This window comes from Pyrus communis, chromosome 9, assembly GCF_963583255.1.
Source record: "Pyrus communis chromosome 9, drPyrComm1.1, whole genome shotgun sequence".
Taxonomy (NCBI): domain Eukaryota; kingdom Viridiplantae; phylum Streptophyta; class Magnoliopsida; order Rosales; family Rosaceae; genus Pyrus; species Pyrus communis.
The window spans coordinates 24,848,791-24,867,053 of record NC_084811.1 but is presented as its reverse complement, the minus strand read 5'-3'; the positions used below and the strand labels follow the sequence as shown (position 1 = coordinate 24,867,053).

Sequence of the window (18,263 nt, the reverse complement as noted above, 5' to 3'; positions counted from 1 at the left end):
CAAATGGCGACCCTAATATATAATGCCATTCCTAACTCTTCAAAATTGAATCATTTGGCCTATCTTTACAGTGTTTTATTTATTTTTTTAATGGTAAATATATCTATTTGTAAGAATTATTGAATGGCTGTGTTTGTCAGCTGGTATAAATGCCATACAGAAGAACAGGTCTTCAATTTGGTTTGCTTTTTCTTCAACTTTTTGTTCTTGCTAGCAGTATTTTTTGTCTCCAACTTTTGGTAGTGGCTGTTTGGTGGGACTAACATGATGTGTGATGGATACTGTCTCTTATCTTTTCTTTCCAGTTGAAGGTTCTTGACAAATCTCATTTAATCTCCATCTGGCAAAGATGATGCTCTCAACTGCAATCTGCGTGTACTTTCATGAAGTTGTGTTCTGCACCTTAATGCTCTCATGACCTATCTCCCGCTCCAAAACCATGCTTGCAATGTCAACACTTTATGTCCGATAGCCAAAGGGATACAAGTGCTCAAATGCACCAAATCTGTATAGTCTCTTCCATCAATTCTATAGGCTCCCAAATATGGCCATGCATTTCACATTGAAGATCTCCATTTTTCAGAGATTGGCTCAAGTCCTATTTGCAAATTTGCTACCAAATGGTAAAGACAGTTGTACAACTTTATGTCCCATCACCAAATCTGAAAACCAAGATGGTAAAGAATACAAGTGCTCACCCAACACCACCCATTTGATAGTGGGTGGGATGGGTGCATGTCATTGTCTCTATGTGCTTGCAAATGTATATATATACATATAAATATGGATATATGTACAAACTAATTTTCTTTTACCTATAGAATCAAACTTGAAAGAGAAGGGTGCCCAAGAGCTTTAAAAAAATGTTATTTTTCTGCCATATCCAATATTCTTGTTTGTCCAACTCTATCGACATTGACCCAGTGGTAACTCTTTTACTTCCTTTGAAACGGCTTCACTTATCTACCAGTAGCATGTAAGTTGCCCCTTCCACATAATTTAGGTTTAGTTGTGCGGTGAAACCGAGCAGCCAGTTGTTAAGAGCTCATAGTTGAATTTCTTGAAAAACTGGCTTGTAAGGGAAGACCGCTCGATAACCACACTAAAATGTCGCATGTGGGACAATTGGGTCATAATAAAATTTGTACCATTATGATTAAAAATAAAACATTATTATTAAGAGGAGGAATAAGTGTTTAAAATTATTACAATAATTTAAGGGAGGGGAAATTTCAAACTCCGTATAAACCCAATTGTCACAAATAATTATCAAATGAAAAGACAAGCATTTCAGTTGGGTCCCTGGTGAGATGTTGGCAGGAGTTGAAGTGATTGGAATAGCTCAAGTGATGTGATTCGAATGTGCATTTGTCTTGATCGGCGAACCGGTGTGAAAGTAAGTGAACATTTTGGGTACAATTTCCTCCACAAGGGCATGTGTATGCAGTGAACATTTTGGGTACAATTTCCTCCACAAGGGCATGTGTATGCATGTAGTTCCACTTATCTGCTCAACTTATTGCATACAAATTTTCACATGGGACAAATATTTATGTTTTTTAACGAATAAAGCATAAAACACGTATCATATATGAATTAAACTTTAGCTAAATACACAATTGGTATATTATTTCCATTGACGTGTTTAAAACCTAGCTAGCTTAAAAAAAGTGTTAAAGGTTCGGAGGTCTTGATGTTAATAATAGTAAAATCATTCAATATAAGAGAGATTTTAACCCGTCTTCAACTCAAGCAACTTCCTCTTACATGTTTGTTTTCATTAGATGGAGATTTGGATTTAATGTGAAAAATTAATTAAATCAGTTTGGATATTAACTGACACACCCCGACCGAGATCAGGGCGTGCTGGCCGTCACACGAAGGTGACGTAACCATGTGCGCGTGCGGAAGCTAATTAAGAAGGTAATATAAAAGTACGAATAGTTAAAAACCTAATAACATACAAAGTACTAGTGTATGTGAGACACAATTCAGAGCAAGTCTACAACAGTCCAAAAGGAAAAGATACGACATATGTACACCCGAAGGTGACCCTACAATGGTGAGTGTCTGTCAGAAATTGCCGGGACGCCCTCTGGGGAAAACCACCGAACCTTCTAGACCACTAGAACCTGGAGGGGCGCAAAAACAAAAGCGTGAGTGGGCAAAAACAAAGTTCTTTGAAAACTCTTTAGCAAAACACATTCTAACCCCTCGCCGTAAAACCTGTATACTTCCCAGAAAATGAACATATATACGTATGTATAGATATGTCAATCATGTCCCATGATATGCCATTCATGCTCACAATATGCCATTCATGCTTGAGAATATGCCACAATAGAATCTCATAATAAATGTAAATGCTCAAGCGTAAATCACATCACAATATATAATCTGGCAGTCGGGAGTCACCTAACGTGACATGTACCGCTGCACCTAGAGCTCCACGCTCAACTCAATCACTGAATCTGCACACGAGTCGGAACCACCTAACGTGGTCTGCACGACAAGCTGGGTGTAATATATATGTATGCTCTAGTGCTACGATCACGTGAAGCTGTGCGATAAATCGCGGGTCACCTACAAGTCGGAACCACCTAATGTGATCTCTACGACAGGCTTGCACCTAACTTGGATCCAAGACGAGCATGCGGTGCTGGTGAACATACACGTGAAGGCTGTGCCCTGGCCCTGGACGGGAGCACTAACACCGGGGGTGCAGATTATGAGCTCTCTAAGCATTTCAACTACTATTGCATAATAAACAGGAATGTATAACCACCTGAATACCGCTTACCTGCACTTACCTGTGCATCCACAGCACCAAATACACATGTATATATGTATGTATGTCACCAATAATACATGCAATGATGCGTAAACAACATTCATATAATGCATGGCATAAAACAATAACCTTTTCTATTTAATTTCTGGGAATTAATATGTATATAGGTATATACGGAAAACAAAAGTCCACTCACTGATAATTAGAAGGGTCGTAGCCCCCCTGCCTCGAGTGTGTACGCTCGTCCTCGGAAAACGAATCACCTATACGAGACAAAGTTACGAAAACATTAATTTAAAAGCACCTAAGCAACTTCTCGTAATAACTTCTCATACATTGCTCAAATTGGACAAATGAATATACCAATGTGATCTACACAACCTCAGGATCACACCCATATTTTTAGAAAAATTTTTGGACCACGCACGCGCCCCCACGCGCCTGACCCCGCACGGACCTACGCGCCCCCACGCGCGGCCCACGTGCACTGCACACTGACGGTGTCAACAGACGCCGTCAGGAATATTCCGTTAACTGACGGAATATTCCTTCGTTTTTCAACCAAATTTCACGTTCTTTATACCAAAATGAAGCCTAGGACTAGTAGAACAACGTTAGACTAGTTTTAAGGCCTAAAAATTGCTAGATCATACCTGTCTTCAACTTCAAGAATCGGCCAACTTCGTACAGGACGATCCCGACGTCCAAATTCACCCAACGAACCACTCCGAGGCTCCTTGGGACCTCACAAACACATCTACAAGCTTAGAATCTCCTAAAACAAGCTAGATTAGGTTTGCATGAACAGTGCAATAATCGGACCTCGTTGAAACGACGTGAAAACAACGATATCCTTACCTGAAAATGGCACCTTTGAACTCCTCTCAGCTCCACGAACACGATGGTGGTCTTGGTTTCTTGTTTGGTGAAGATTTGATTAGGTTTGTATGTGTGTCCGTGTGTAGAGGAAGAAGAAGAAGGTGAACTCGGGGAGGAAGAGAGAGAGAGAGAGAGACAGAGAGACAAAGAGTGAGGGAATGAGGGAGAGAATCCCGGGAGAAAAGAGAGTGTATGAGTGTGTGTGGTCCCACCACATCACACAACACAAAACTAATCGTACACGAACGAACTAGGGGTAATAACGTAAATTTAAATGTACGTTTCTTTAGTTTCGGGACGGGATGTTACAACCTACCCACCTTAATAGAATTTCGTCCCGAAATTCAAAACAACCAAAATACACCCCTACTGGTCAAAGAACAATCTAGGATACAAATCCCTCATTCGTTCTTCTGTCTCCCATGTAGCTTCTTCAACCGAGTGACTCCTCCACAAAACTTTCACCAAATTCACCGTCTTGTTCCTCAGAACCTTTTCTTTCCAATCTAAGATCGTTAACGGTTCCTCGTCGTACGTCAAATCTGGATTTATCTCTAACGGTTGAGGAGGTATCACATGCAATGGATCAGCAACGTAATGTCGGAGCATAGACACGTGAAAAACGTTATGCACTTTAGCCAACTCCGGAGGCAACTCCAACCTATAAGCTACCTCACCAACTTTTTCTGTGACTATGTACGGTCCGATATACCTGGGACTCAACTACCCTTTCTTTCCAAACCGCACAACACCTCTCCACGGTGAAAGCTTCAGAAATACCCAATCTCCGACCTCATACGTTCTGTCCGTAGCATGCCGATCTGCTAAACTTTTCTGTCTGTCCTGAGCTGCTTTCAGGTTAGACCTAATTACCTGAACATTTTGAGTCGTCTCCTCGACAATCTCCGGACCTACCAAGACTCTCTCGCCAACCTCTGACCAACATAACGGAGTGCGACAAGATCTACCATACAAGGCTTCAAATGGCGCCATGCCAATGCTCGAATGGAAACTGTTGTTGTAAGCAAATTCCATCAAATCTAACCGCTGGTGCCAAGCATCACTAAACTGTAACACCGATGCTCGCAGCATATCTTCCAAGGTCTGAATAGTTCTCTCAGACTGTCCGTCCGTTTGTGGATGATATGCCGTACTGTAAAGTAGTCTCGTACCCAAAGCTTCCTGAAAGGCTACCCAAAACTTCGATGTAAATCGTGGATCACGATCCGAGACAATACTTACAGGGACACCATGGTACTTCACAACCTTTGAAATAAACAGCTCTGCTAACCGGCTCAAAGAGTACTTCTCTCTCACTGGAATGAAATGTGCGGACTTAGTGAGCCGATCAACGATCACCCAAATGCCATCAAAGCCATTATGTGTACGCGGCAACTTGTATACAAAATCCATAGTGATATTTTCCCATTTCCACTCTGGAACGGGAAGCGGCTGCGATAGCCCAAATGGCTTCTTTCTTTCTGCTTTAACCTGTTGACAAACAGCACACCTGCTCACATACTCAGCTATCTCCCTTTTCATACCCGGCCAATAGTAAAATGGTCGAATGGTATGATACATTTTAGTTGCTCCTGGGTGCATGGCATAAGCCGAGATATGTGCTTCATCTAGAATTTCCTTCTTCAACTCCGCATTACTAGGCACGAACATTCTACCTTCTAACATCAACATGCCATCAGAATCACGAACTCTGAGATCTCGCCTCTTTCCTTGATCTCGAGCTCGGATTAGTTCTTGAATCTGTTCATCAGCTACCTGAGCTTCAAGCACCCGATCAACTAAGATTGGCCTAACTTGAAAATTAGCAAGTAATGCCACTTCTCGATCTTCTGCTTCTAACCTTACTCCCGTAGCACGTAAGTCCACCAAAAGAGGAATACGACTAGCGTACAACGCATTGATACGGCCATGTGACTTCCTGCTAAGTGCATCGGCTACTACGTTCGCACGACCAGGGTGATAATCAATCGTGCAATCGTAATCGCTGAGCAACTCCAACCACCTCCGTTGACGAAGATTAAGTTCCTTCTGGGTGAAGAGATACTGAAGACTCTTGTGATCTGTGAAGATCCTACACTTTTCCCCATAAAGATAGTGTCTCCACAACTTCAATGCAAAGATAATAGCAGCCAACTCCAAATCATGTGTAGGGTAATTCATCTCATGGGTTTTCAACTGCCGCGAAGCATAAGCAATCACCCTACCATGCTGCATCAATACACATCCCAGACCATTCAAGGAAGCATCGCTATAAACCTCGAAATCACCCCTATCGTCCGGGAGTGCCAAAACAGGTGCATTAGTAAGACAATGCTTCAACTGCTGGAAACTTTGCTCACACTTATCATTCCACTCAAACTTAACATCTTTCCTTGTTAACCTCGTCAGTGGCAAGGCAATTACCGAAAAATCCTTAACGAATCTCCGATAATATCCCGCCAAACCAATGAAACTTCTCACCTCAGTGACGGTTCGTGGTTGCTCCCAACTCTCTACAGCTGCAACCTTCTGAGGATCAACAAGAATACCTTGAGCAGAAATGATGTGCCCCAAAAACGCGACTTGATCTAACCAGAACTGGCACTTGCTAAACTTAGCATACAATTGGTGTTCTCTCAACCTCTTCAACACCAAAGTAAGATGTCGGACATGCTCCGCTTTTGACTTAGAATACACCAGAATATCGTCAATGAAGACAATGACAAATCTATCCAGGTAAGGTTGAAATACCCGGTTCATTAAATCCATAAAAGCTGCTGGTGCATTCGTCAACCCAAACGGCATAACCAAAAACTCGTAATGACCGTAACGAGTCCTGAACGCCGTCTTAGGAACATCATCCCTACAAATCTTCAGCTGATAGTACCCAGACCTCAAGTCTATCTTAGAAAATACACAAGCACCTCTCAGCTGATCAAACAAATCATCGATACGAGGCAATGGATAACGGTTTTTAATCGTCACCCGATTCAATTGTCTGTAGTCGATACACAGCCTCAAAGTCCCATCTTTCTTTTTCACAAACAACACTGGAGCGCCCCAAGGTGAAGTACTAGGCTGAATAAATCCCTTATCCACTAATTCCTGTAACTGCACTTTCAATTCCCTTAACTCAGCGGGAGCCATACGATAAGGAGTTAATGAAATAGGATTGGTACCTGGAAGTAACTCAATAGTGAAATCCACATCTCGATCTGGGGGTAAACCAGGTAAATCTTCAGGAAAAACATCAGGGAAGTGTCTAACCACTCTCACATCCTCAATTCTGTTAGGAACGGCCTCCTCTAGCACCACATGAGCTAGATACCCCTGACAACCTTTAGTCAACAACTTCTTCGCTCGCAAAGCCGAAATAACACCATGTCTTACTCCACTCTGCTCACCCACAAAAGTAACCTCAGGTAATCCAGGACGGTGAAACGTAACTACTTTCCCGTAACAATCAATGTTGGCACGATAGAAGTGCAACCAATCGTTGCCCAAAATCACATCAAAATCGACAATATCTAACGGGATAAGATCAGCGGGCATAACAACACCCTCTACTATCACTGGACATCCTGGGTACTTACAATCTACAACACATCTCTCTCCTCTAGGCATAGCGAATTCTAAATCGTACCCTAGAGGTGTGGGGCGAGGTTGCGTTACTTGAGCAAATGTATGAGAAATAACGGAATGTGTAGCTCCACAATCAATTAAGACTCTAGCAAAATAACCAAGAATGTTTAACGTACCCATTATCAAGTCCGGGTTGTTCTGAGCATCCTGCAGGGAAATATTGTGAATACGCCCTTGGCCCTGGTGTCGTCCGCCACGACCTCTGCTCGCTTGAACACCGCGACCTTGAGCTCCACGCCCCTGACTGGGCTGACCCATTTGTCTCGAAGACCCGGCACTACTAGTAGCAATCTCACCCTGCTGATATTGTCCTCCTTGGTACCATTGAGAACCACCCGTTGGAGCTGGAGGATACGGCATGTAATTGCTGGGATACGAGGGATAACCACCTTGTGAATACGGGTCCTGGGGGTACTGATACGGTCCCGGAGCATAGGGAACAACATCACCCTGATAGTGATAGGCACCACCTCTACCTGCTTGCCCATAAGTACTCGGACCTTGGATTTGCCGAATCGGTGCAGGTGGCGGCAGAAAGGTCTGCTGCGGCTTCTGCTGCTGACCCTGGGGACAATCCATCGCTCTATGTCCCAACCGTCCACACGTGAAACAAGCACCGCTGATCTGCCTGCACTCGCCGAAGTGTCGGTTATTACACCTACGGCAAAATGGGGGTCGGTTTCGGCCACCATCACCTTGTCTCTGGCCTCGAGCACTTCCATAAAATCTACCTCCACGTCCTTGTCCAGAGGCACTGAAACCACCACTAGACGAACTCGAACTGGCACCACCCCTTTTAAAGTTCTGAGTTTGGCGAGGCCCAAGTGACACTTGACTTTTCCCCTTTTCATCTTTCTTTTCGTCACTGTCACTAGACATATTCTCTGAGTCCTCTATTCTCAACAGTATCTCATAGAACTCCTGGTAGGACTCACAGTGAGTAGTAGTGGCCATAGAACGCCATCTCTTTCTAGTGCCCAAGCGAAAACGACGAAGCATCTCCGCCGGATTACCAGCGACATCAGGATAGTAACGAGATAAATCAGTGAACTTACGATAATACTCGTTAGCCGTCATTTTTCGCTGTTTTAACTCAGTGAATTCCTGTTTCTTACGGTCGATATACTCAGGGGGTACAAATCTCCTTTGAAACACGTCTTTGAAAACATTCCAATCGGTCCTCTGAGCTGGAGTCAACCTCCGAAGTTCTTGTTCCCACCAAGCTGCAGACTCCATCTCCAGAAACCAAGAGGTTGTCTCAACCCACCTATCCATAGGAAGGTTCCCCTGGTTATGCAACACACGAAAAGTCTTCTCTATGTGTTCTAACCAACGTTCTGCGCCTTCGTGACCCTCATTACCTTTAAACTTATCCAACTTCAGGTTATACATAGTCTCCAGAGGAGTCCTCTGGGGAGGGCGCATCACTGTTTGAAGGGCTGTGGCAATCACTTCCCCCAACTGAGTAAGATCAGGAAAACTAGACTCATCTGAGCGACGTGGTTCCCGACGAGGCGGCATGATTCTGACAGAAGACACCAACTATTAGAATACTCACAAAGACACAGGACTGCCAAACCTAGGCTCTGATACCAAGCTGACACACCCCGACCGAGATCAGGGCGTGCTGGCCGTCACACGAAGGTGACGTAACCATGTGCGCGTGCGAAAGCTAATTAAGAAGGTAATATAAAAGTACGAATAGTTAAAAACCTAATAACATACAAAGTACTAGTGTATGTGAGACACAATTCAGAGCAAGTCTACAACAGTCCAAAAGGAAAAGATACGACATATGTACACCCGAAGGTGACCCTACAATGGTGAGTGTCTGTCAGAAATTGCCGGGACGCCCTCTGGGGAAAACCACCGAACCTTCTAGACCACTAGAACCTGGAGGGGCGCAAAAACAAAAGCGTGAGTGGGCAAAAACAAAGTTCTTTGAAAACTCTTTAGCAAAACACATTCTAACCCCTCGCCGTAAAACCTGTATACTTCCCAGAAAATGAACATATATACGTATGTATAGATATGTCAATCATGTCCCATGATATGCCATTCATGCTCACAATATGCCATTCATGCTTGAGAATATGCCACAATAGAATCTCATAATAAATGTAAATGCTCAAGCGTAAATCACATCACAATATATAATCTGGCAGTCGGGAGTCACCTAACGTGACATGTACCGCTGCACCTAGAGCTCCACGCTCAACTCAATCACTGAATCTGCACACGAGTCGGAACCACCTAACGTGGTCTGCACGACAAGCTGGGTGTAATATATATGTATGCTCTAGTGCTACGATCACGTGAAGCTGTGCGATAAATCGCGGGTCACCTACAAGTCGGAACCACCTAATGTGATCTCTACGACAGGCTTGCACCTAACTTGGATCCAAGACGAGCATGCGGTGCTGGTGAACATACACGTGAAGGCTGTGCCCTGGCCCTGGACGGGAGCACTAACACCGGGGGTGCAGATTATGAGCTCTCTAAGCATTTCAACTACTATTGCATAATAAACAGGAATGTATAACCACCTGAATACCGCTTACCTGCACTTACCTGTGCATCCACAGCACCAAATACACATGTATATATGTATGTATGTCACCAATAATACATGCAATGATGCGTAAACAACATTCATATAATGCATGGCATAAAACAATAACCTTTTCTATTTAATTTCTGGGAATTAATATGTATATAGGTATATACGGAAAACAAAAGCCCACTCACTGATAATTAGAAGGGTCGTAGCCCCCCTGCCTCGAGTGTGTACGCTCGTCCTCGGAAAACGAATCACCTATACGCGACAAAGTTACGAAAACATTAATTTAAAAGCACCTAAGCAACTTCTCGTAATAACTTCTCATACATTGCTCAAATTGGACAAATGAATATACCAATGTGATCTACACAACCTCAGGATCACACCCATATTTTTAGAAAAAATTTTGGACCACGCACGCGCCCCCACGCGCCTGACCCCGCACGGACCTACGCGCCCCCACGCGCGGCCCACGTGCACTGCACACTGACGGTGTCAACAGACGCCGTCAGGAATATTCCGTTAACTGACGGAATATTCCGTCAAATCTAACCAGATTCCGTCCACTGCCGTTAGGAATATTCCGTTAGACTTAACGGAATATTCCTCTTTCTTCTCCGGCGAACCTCCGGCGCCGGCGACGGCGCCGAAAAACTGGGTAATTTTCAAACCTTGTTTTCTCCTTCGTTTTTCAACCAAATTTCACGTTCTTTATACCAAAATGAAGCCTAGGACTAGTAGAACAACGTTAGACTAGTTTTAAGGCCTAAAAATTGCTAGATCATACCTGTCTTCAACTTCAAGAATCGGCCAACTTCGTACAGGACGATCCCGACGTCCAAATTCACCCAACGAACCACTCCGAGGCTCCTTGGGACCTCACAAACACATCTACAAGCTTAGAATCTCCTAAAACAAGCTAGATTAGGTTTGCATGAACAGTGCAATAATCGGACCTCGTTGAAACGACGTGAAAACAACGATATCCTTACCTGAAAATGGCACCTTTGAACTCCTCTCAGCTCCACGAACACGATGGTGGTCTTGGTTTCTTGTTTGGTGAAGATTTGATTAGGTTTGTATGTGTGTCCGTGTGTAGAGGAAGAAGAAGAAGGTGAACTCGGGGAGGAAGAGAGAGAGAGAGAGAGACAGAGAGACAAAGAGTGAGGGAATGAGGGAGAGAATCCCGGGAGAAAAGAGAGTGTATGAGTGTGTGTGGTCCCATCACATCACACAACACAAAACTAATCGTACACGAACGAACTAGGGGTAATAACGTAAATTTAAATGTACGTTTCTTTAGTTTCGGGACGGGATGTTACATTAACTGTGTGGACAAATGAAATCATTTTAATGGTAACCAAATTGCTAAACATATATATATATATATATATATTTTTTTTAATTTGACTTATTTTGTGAATTATGATCTACAAGAGAATATATGATAAACAATTCCGATGATCAAAACAAATATATCAACATATAATCCATATACATCCTCGCTCGAAAACTCTCGTAAAGTTTAATTTATTTTTTGTTCTTTCCTTTTTATTAACTAGCAAAAAGAAATTGGAGGGTGGGGTGACTGCACAAGAGAAAATGGACGTCAAAAGTAAAGACTTGTATTTAATAACTAATTCTGCCCTTGTAATCCCTTCAAAATGGGTTGGAAAATCACGAAAATCACTCCTCTTCTGATCTCGATTTTGAAAGCAAATTACATTAACGTCCAGATAAGCGGACAAAATCCAACATATATCCACATAAGATAAGGACATGCATGTAGATAGGATAGTGTTATCCACATATCCATTTTTCCTTTTACACTCCTCTTAGTTTTCGGCATCAAATAAATTGAAGAATATTAGTGATCAAAACTTAACAAGGGTGTGTGAGAGATAAAAATGAGTGGATAATATTATCCATGTGGATATTGCTGCATTTATCTCTTTATCTGATAGTCAGTTTGTTCATTGATTAGGATTTGTGTTTAAACTAATACTAGAGAGACTAAATTTACAAACAAAAAAACTAAATGATGTTTCACCAATAGAAATGAGCATGTTTATCAACACTTAAGTAATAAACCAATTATCAACTTCCATGTTATTTAGTTTCCAAAATTATCTACAAATTTAATCTCTTTAGCATTATCCTTTGGATTTAAAAGGTTTGAAGCAAAATATGAACCATGATTTCCAGCTGTTTTTTAGGATTTACTGAACCATTTTCATCAGAACAGCAAGCCATTACACTAACATCAAGAAATGGAAAAATTAAGTTTATTGTGATTTTCACACTGTCACATAATACAAATGAACGATAAAGTTTACGTTTTTCTAGTCTAATTATACAAATAGTAGATATCATGAAAGAGTTTTGACATCCACTTCAAAAGATTTACTGCTAAAAGTGAATTAGAAACTTTAAAGCTTTAAAACGAGGATTATAATCAACTATGTTGGGATCACAATAAAAAAACTTTATAAAAAAGAACATAAAGGTGTAGGCAGTGTGTGACCTTTGTGACATAAGATGTTAACTTTTTACTTTTTATTATTTTTCTTTTAAATCCCCAAAACTAACCGCTCGATTAATAAGAAAGCTAATCCTTAATCCAATCCTCTCCAAACCTACCACCATCAGTTTCTCTCCCCTCCCTTTATATATCAGACTTCCTTTCATCTTTCAATGCACATTTCCTCTCTCTCTCTCTCTCTCTCTCTCTCTCTCTCTCTCCCCAACAAAAACCTTCTTTGTTATTAAGTATCACACTACATAAACATCCTAAGCCTGTTTCCTAATTCTCTCTGATCTGCAAAACTGCAAATTTTCTGTTCTAATGATGGATATTACAGCAATAAAGTTGCTTGTTGAAGTTATTTTTCTCGCTTGTTGTTGTGTTTTTGCTATAAACAACATTACCGGAGTCGAAGCGTTGCACAATGTTTATCCCGAGTTTCAGTCTCTTGCCGCCGCTAAGGTGAAGCAAGTCCACAGAACTGCGTTTCACTTTCAACCTCCCAGAAACTGGATTAACGGTACTATATACTTACTTTTCTCTATTAATTTTTAGATTTTAGCATCATAAACCTTAATTACATTTTACAACTATATTATGATGACGAATTGACGACCATGATCATGAAATTTGGTTTTATTTTTTTCGTCTGCATGCGGCTTTGATGAGCTACTCTCTCATTTCCGAGGGATCGAGTTATGAGTGTTCGTTTTGGTCATTTTCTTTTGTTGTTCAGATTTTGATTTACCCTAATTCCTTTTTGATTCAAAGCAAATGATTATCCCATGTTGAAATGCGTAAATAGTTGTTTACTTGCAATCACAGTCCGACATATATGATTGAAAGTAACTAATCACATTACGTGATTTATTTGTTCAAATTTTCTTTTGAAAACTTATTATCCTATGTATGCATGTATGATTATTTCCCTAACTGATATTTTTTTAGCATTGAGACACGCAATTAGCACATAGCAGTTGCCAAAAAAGAAGAACCAAGCATGCAATTGTGCGACCATGTAAATGTGTTGGGGGATTTGAGAGTGACGTTTACACTTTACAGGCATTTGAGCTCTAGGTTGTTTTTCCCTCCTCATTTTATGGCAATATAAAATTTTCCTTTTTAGTGAAAGAAAACTTGGATAGGTTCTCATCTCTTTTATGTAACAGTTTAAACCATCTTTGACCCAAAACAAAAAAATAGTTTAAACCATCTATTTGATAAACTTTTTAGGCATTCGGAACCAGATGAAGAGCTTGACTCACTAATTATTTTTTCTGGCTTTATGAAAAAAAAAAAAAATGGTACAACAGATCCGCCATATATACATATATATAGGCCCTTTTATGCAAAAGGAATCTTCATTTTTTGAAAAAAAATGGAGATTAGGTATGGTGGGTCACTCCATGCCGAACTTCAACAATCCAAACTATCTATTTTGTAAGTCTCGATTCATAAATGATCCTTACAAAAATTTAATTTAATTTGAAACTATTTGCCTATCTAATTATCAAAGTAAAACTTCATTGTTTCTTATATAACAAAGTATTGGTTAATTTCTTTGAATCCAATTAGATGTATTAAATATCTTCGATTTGACTAATATTTTGTAAGGATGATCTATGAGGTGCAACTTAAAAAATAAACGGCTCGGATCGTTAAAATTCGATGTGGTGTGAACCCCACAACTAATCCTATTTTTATTAAAAAATGGGATCCCTTCTTTTAAAAGCTTTCTCTATGTATATATGGAAAGCTTTTAAAAGAAGGGATCCCATTTTTGATCCAAAAAGAATATTTTGATCAACATCGGACTCAGATGATAAAAATATTTTGATCCAAAAAGAATACATATGACAAAATATTATCAATAAAGAAGTGGTTTGTGCTTTTTTCGGTCATTCATTTATGTGTCCTGATAAATAGCCGATCTGGTCGGTTCAGAGCACAGGCTTCATGTGTTATTTCTAAAGTTCTGGTCTTTGTTGTAATTATTCTGTAAATTTTGACCCCAAAAACAAAAAAATATTCTAAATTTCACTTGATGTTCTAGATCTGCTCAGTCAGACTCATTATGTTTATTCTTTGTAAAGATCTGAAAACCCAGTTAAACTGCGGCAGCGCAATAAATACATAATGTTAGATATGAAATACATGTTGATGTGTGGTGTTATTAGTTGATATTCCGTTTGTAGAGTATATTAATGTAAAAACAAAATGAATACACGTCTTATCATTTAAATGGAATAGTAAATCTACGTGACAGTATTTTGAATATGCTGAAAATCTAGTCGTTGATGTTTTATTACAGTCACTGACATTTTAATTGTTTTACCTTTTTTCTTAAATTCGATGGCTGCCCACAAACGAATTAACACCAAAAGACCCCAATGGTGAGTTCTTCATTCCTCCCAACATTGAAATGTTGCAACCCTTTCATTCAATTAACAGTTGTTGTTTTGATTAATTTCTTAATTAATTTCTTAATTTGTTCAGGACCTATGTATTTTGGTGGTCTCTACCACTTGTTCTATCAGTACAATCCTGAAGGGGCTGTGTGGGGCAACATTGTTTGGGCCCATTCAGTGTCCAAAGACCTCATCAATTGGGAAGCCCTGGAGCCAGCCATATCCCCATCCAAGCCCTTTGACGTAAATGGGTGTTGGTCCGGATCCGCCACTGTTCTCCCGGGTAACAAGCCCATTATACTATACACCGGGATCGACTCCCAAAACCGGCAAGTTCAAAACTATGCTATCCCGGAAAATGCGTCGGACCCCTATCTCCGTAAATGGATTAAGCCCGATAACAACCCGCTCGTGATTCCGGACGCAGGTATCAACGCCACTGCGTTCCGAGACCCGACAACGGCTTGGTGGGGTAATGGACATTGGAAGATGTTGGTGGGAGGCAAAAGGAAGCATAGAGGAATGGCCTATTTGTATAGGAGCAAGGATTTTGTGCATTGGGTGAAGGCCCATCATCCTCTCCACTCTGCTCCCCAAACGGGCATGTGGGAGTGCCCCGATTTTTACCCGGTTCCATTGGTTGGAAAATTAGGGTTGGACACATCAAAAGTTGGTCGAGATGTGAAACATGTGTTGAAAGTGAGCCTTGATGAGACTAGGTATGAGTACTACACAGTTGGAACATATTTTCCTGAGAAAGATAGGTATGTTCCTGACAAAGAATTGGTGGATGGTTGGAGTGGATTGAGATATGACTATGGTAACTTTTATGCATCCAAAACTTTCTTTGATCCTGCAAAGAAGAGGAGAATTTTGTGGGGTTGGGCTAATGAATCTGATACAGCTAGCAATGATGCTGCTAAGGGATGGGCCGGAATTCAGGTAAAATAGTTGCATAAAAATATTTATATCGATTACGTTATTGATCACATTTGTTGATCACATTGTTGATTTCTTTCTTTTATCAACTTGAAACGCATGCAAGTGATTTCACCTATGTAAGAGCTCTTGTCAACAGTGTGATTAGTAAATATGTCAGGCCTATTGTTGATTCTGATTTGTAAAGGATTTCTTTTTTTCAAGCAATATGTGCAAGTATTGAGATCTTTTGTTTGGGGTTTACTTGTACAGACAATTCCAAGGGATGTGTGGCTTAGTCCTGATGGTAAACAATTGCTACAATGGCCTGTTGTAGAATTAGAAACATTACGAGGGAAAAAGGTGGGCATCAACAAGCAAATTCTCAAGCAGGGAGATCATGTTGAAGTCAAAGGAATAACTGCTGCTCAGGTTTGATCCTCTTAAAACCTAGAATTCTTTTTTTTTTTTATTTTTTTTTTTATTAATTTGTGCAACTCGTTTTTTGAACATGTTGATGAACCCTCTTGCAGGCTGATGTTGAAGTTATTTTCTCACTTCCGAGTTTGGCCAAGGCTGAAGAATTTAACCCTAGCTGGAGTAACCTTGATGCCCAAACACTCTGTGGTAAAAAGGGTTCAAAAATCCAAGGTGGAATTGGTCCTTTTGGACTCTTGACATTAGCTTCAAAAAACCTAGAGGAATTCACTCCTGTCTTCTTTAGGGTTTTCAAAGCTAAAGGCAGACACGTGGTTCTCATGTGCTCTGATGCAACAAGGTATGTGTCATTTGATTTGCCCAAGTTCTTTCTCATTTTGGTTACAAAGGAGTGTTTTCGAACCATATATCTCTAGCCTACTTCTGCTCATCACCCTAACCACTCTTATTAACTGCCTAACCCCACTAGCTTTTTGTTTAGGCACTATCTAACCACCGTGCAATTCTTAACTTGGTCCTTTTTTGTTGGGAAACATTGTGATTAATTTTTGGTATTGTTTTTCCATTTTTGTTTGGGACAGTTCATCTTTGCAGGACAACCTGTACAGACCATCATTTGCTGGCTTTGTAGATGTAGATTTATCTCACTCTAAGAAGCTTTCCCTCAGGAGTTTGGTAAGTACCTAATTGGAATAAGGTCTTTTACAATCTGTAACTCTTTTATTTATTTAATCAAATGGATATAATTAATCACTAATTATTGTTTTTCATTTTGGTCTTTAACTACAGATTGATCATTCTGTTGTTGAAAGCTACGGAGCTGGAGGGAAAACATGCATCACATCTAGGGTTTACCCGACTCTAGCGGTAAACAACGGTGCTCACTTGTATATGTTCAACAATGGGACTCAGCCTGTTACTGCGGAGAGTCTCAATGCATGGAGTATGAATGCTCCTACGATGAACAAGCGGATTTAGGGTGTAGAGAGAAGAGAAAATGATTAGAATATTGTAAATGCTTTGTTTTAATAATGTAGTCTGAGAGCTAGGGAATGATGAAGGATGTATCAGTCATGAAGTTGCTGTCGCTGATGCTTAAGGTTTTACTGGTACTTGTACACATTTTATCATAAAAAATAATTTTATATTTAATTAAGGTGCACACCTTCTATCAAATGTCCTCAAATTAAGAAATTAAGGATATGGAGAAGGGATTTAGCCTAAATGTCAGAGTGCCTAATTAAGGTGATAGTTTGGATTGAAAGCCAGACTGATTATTTTAAGACAGTATATGAGGTTTTGTGAACTTGTAATCTAATGTGCGACGCAACTAATTAATCCACATGGATAACCCTGTTAATTTTCAAGACAGAAATTAATCTGATATACTTTGCATTATTTTGCTTAAAATGTAGTGACACCATTGTTCATAAAGACATCTAAAAGACTACCTCTCTCATCTAAAACATCCAAATTTAACAGAATATCCATTAGAAAGGGTAATCCAGGTCAACCGTTGCACATCCCTAGTTTTGATGGTTGTGATTCATGTTACAAGATCTTAGATTTCCAGATATGTTAATTCTTACATTATCTTATACTAATTATTTCATAAAGCAACCAATAAAATTTTTATATAGGCATCCTACTTTTTGTGGCAACTATGAAAACAATTGACATAAATATAACTAGTTATATGCTCATACGTTGTACGTGTGTAATTAAATTTGCTATTATTTATTATAAAAATATTTACATCACTTTTTTTTTAAGAAAAAGAAAACTAAAAAAAATAGAAATAAAATTGGGCGTGGAATTTGGAAGAAGGGGTGAGAGAGTTGATGAACTGGGAGACGTGGGTTTGGAAAACCTTCTTAATTTTTAAATAGGGTGTGTTGTGATTACTTGGCTGTGAGGTTTGTTCAAAAAATAACAAAATTTGTGTTGTATGTAATTACTAAATTGCCCATGTATTTTATTTTTGTTTATTTTTGATGAGAGGGTTAGAATAATACTTTTGTAGAGTTTTGATTGACAAATAATGTCTCTTAATAGGTAATTTAGATTTAGATATTAGCGTTTGGAAATAATAAAATAAAAATG

General features: G+C 40.0%; 2 protein-coding genes across 2 annotated transcripts; one reads left to right on the top strand and one right to left on the bottom strand.

Moving 5' to 3' along the window:
• Nucleotides 1-591: 591 nt before the first annotated feature.
• On the bottom strand, nt 592-7,891 carry LOC137744565 (uncharacterized). The gene is made up of 2 exons (XM_068484347.1): nt 7,429-7,891; nt 592-662 (listed from the first exon to the last, which is right to left on the bottom strand). The coding sequence occupies exons 1-2, from the start codon at nt 7,889-7,891 to the stop codon at nt 592-594; spliced, it is 534 nt and encodes a 177-aa protein (XP_068340448.1).
• A 7,006-nt stretch (nt 7,892-14,897) lies between these two features.
• LOC137744928 (beta-fructofuranosidase, insoluble isoenzyme 1-like) lies at nt 14,898-17,312 on the top strand. Its single transcript, XM_068484746.1, has 5 exons — nt 14,898-15,746; nt 15,996-16,154; nt 16,256-16,500; nt 16,742-16,835; nt 16,950-17,312. The coding sequence occupies exons 1-5, from the start codon at nt 14,898-14,900 to the stop codon at nt 17,136-17,138; spliced, it is 1,536 nt and encodes a 511-aa protein (XP_068340847.1). The 3' UTR covers nt 17,139-17,312.
• Nucleotides 17,313-18,263: the final 951 nt, after the last annotated feature.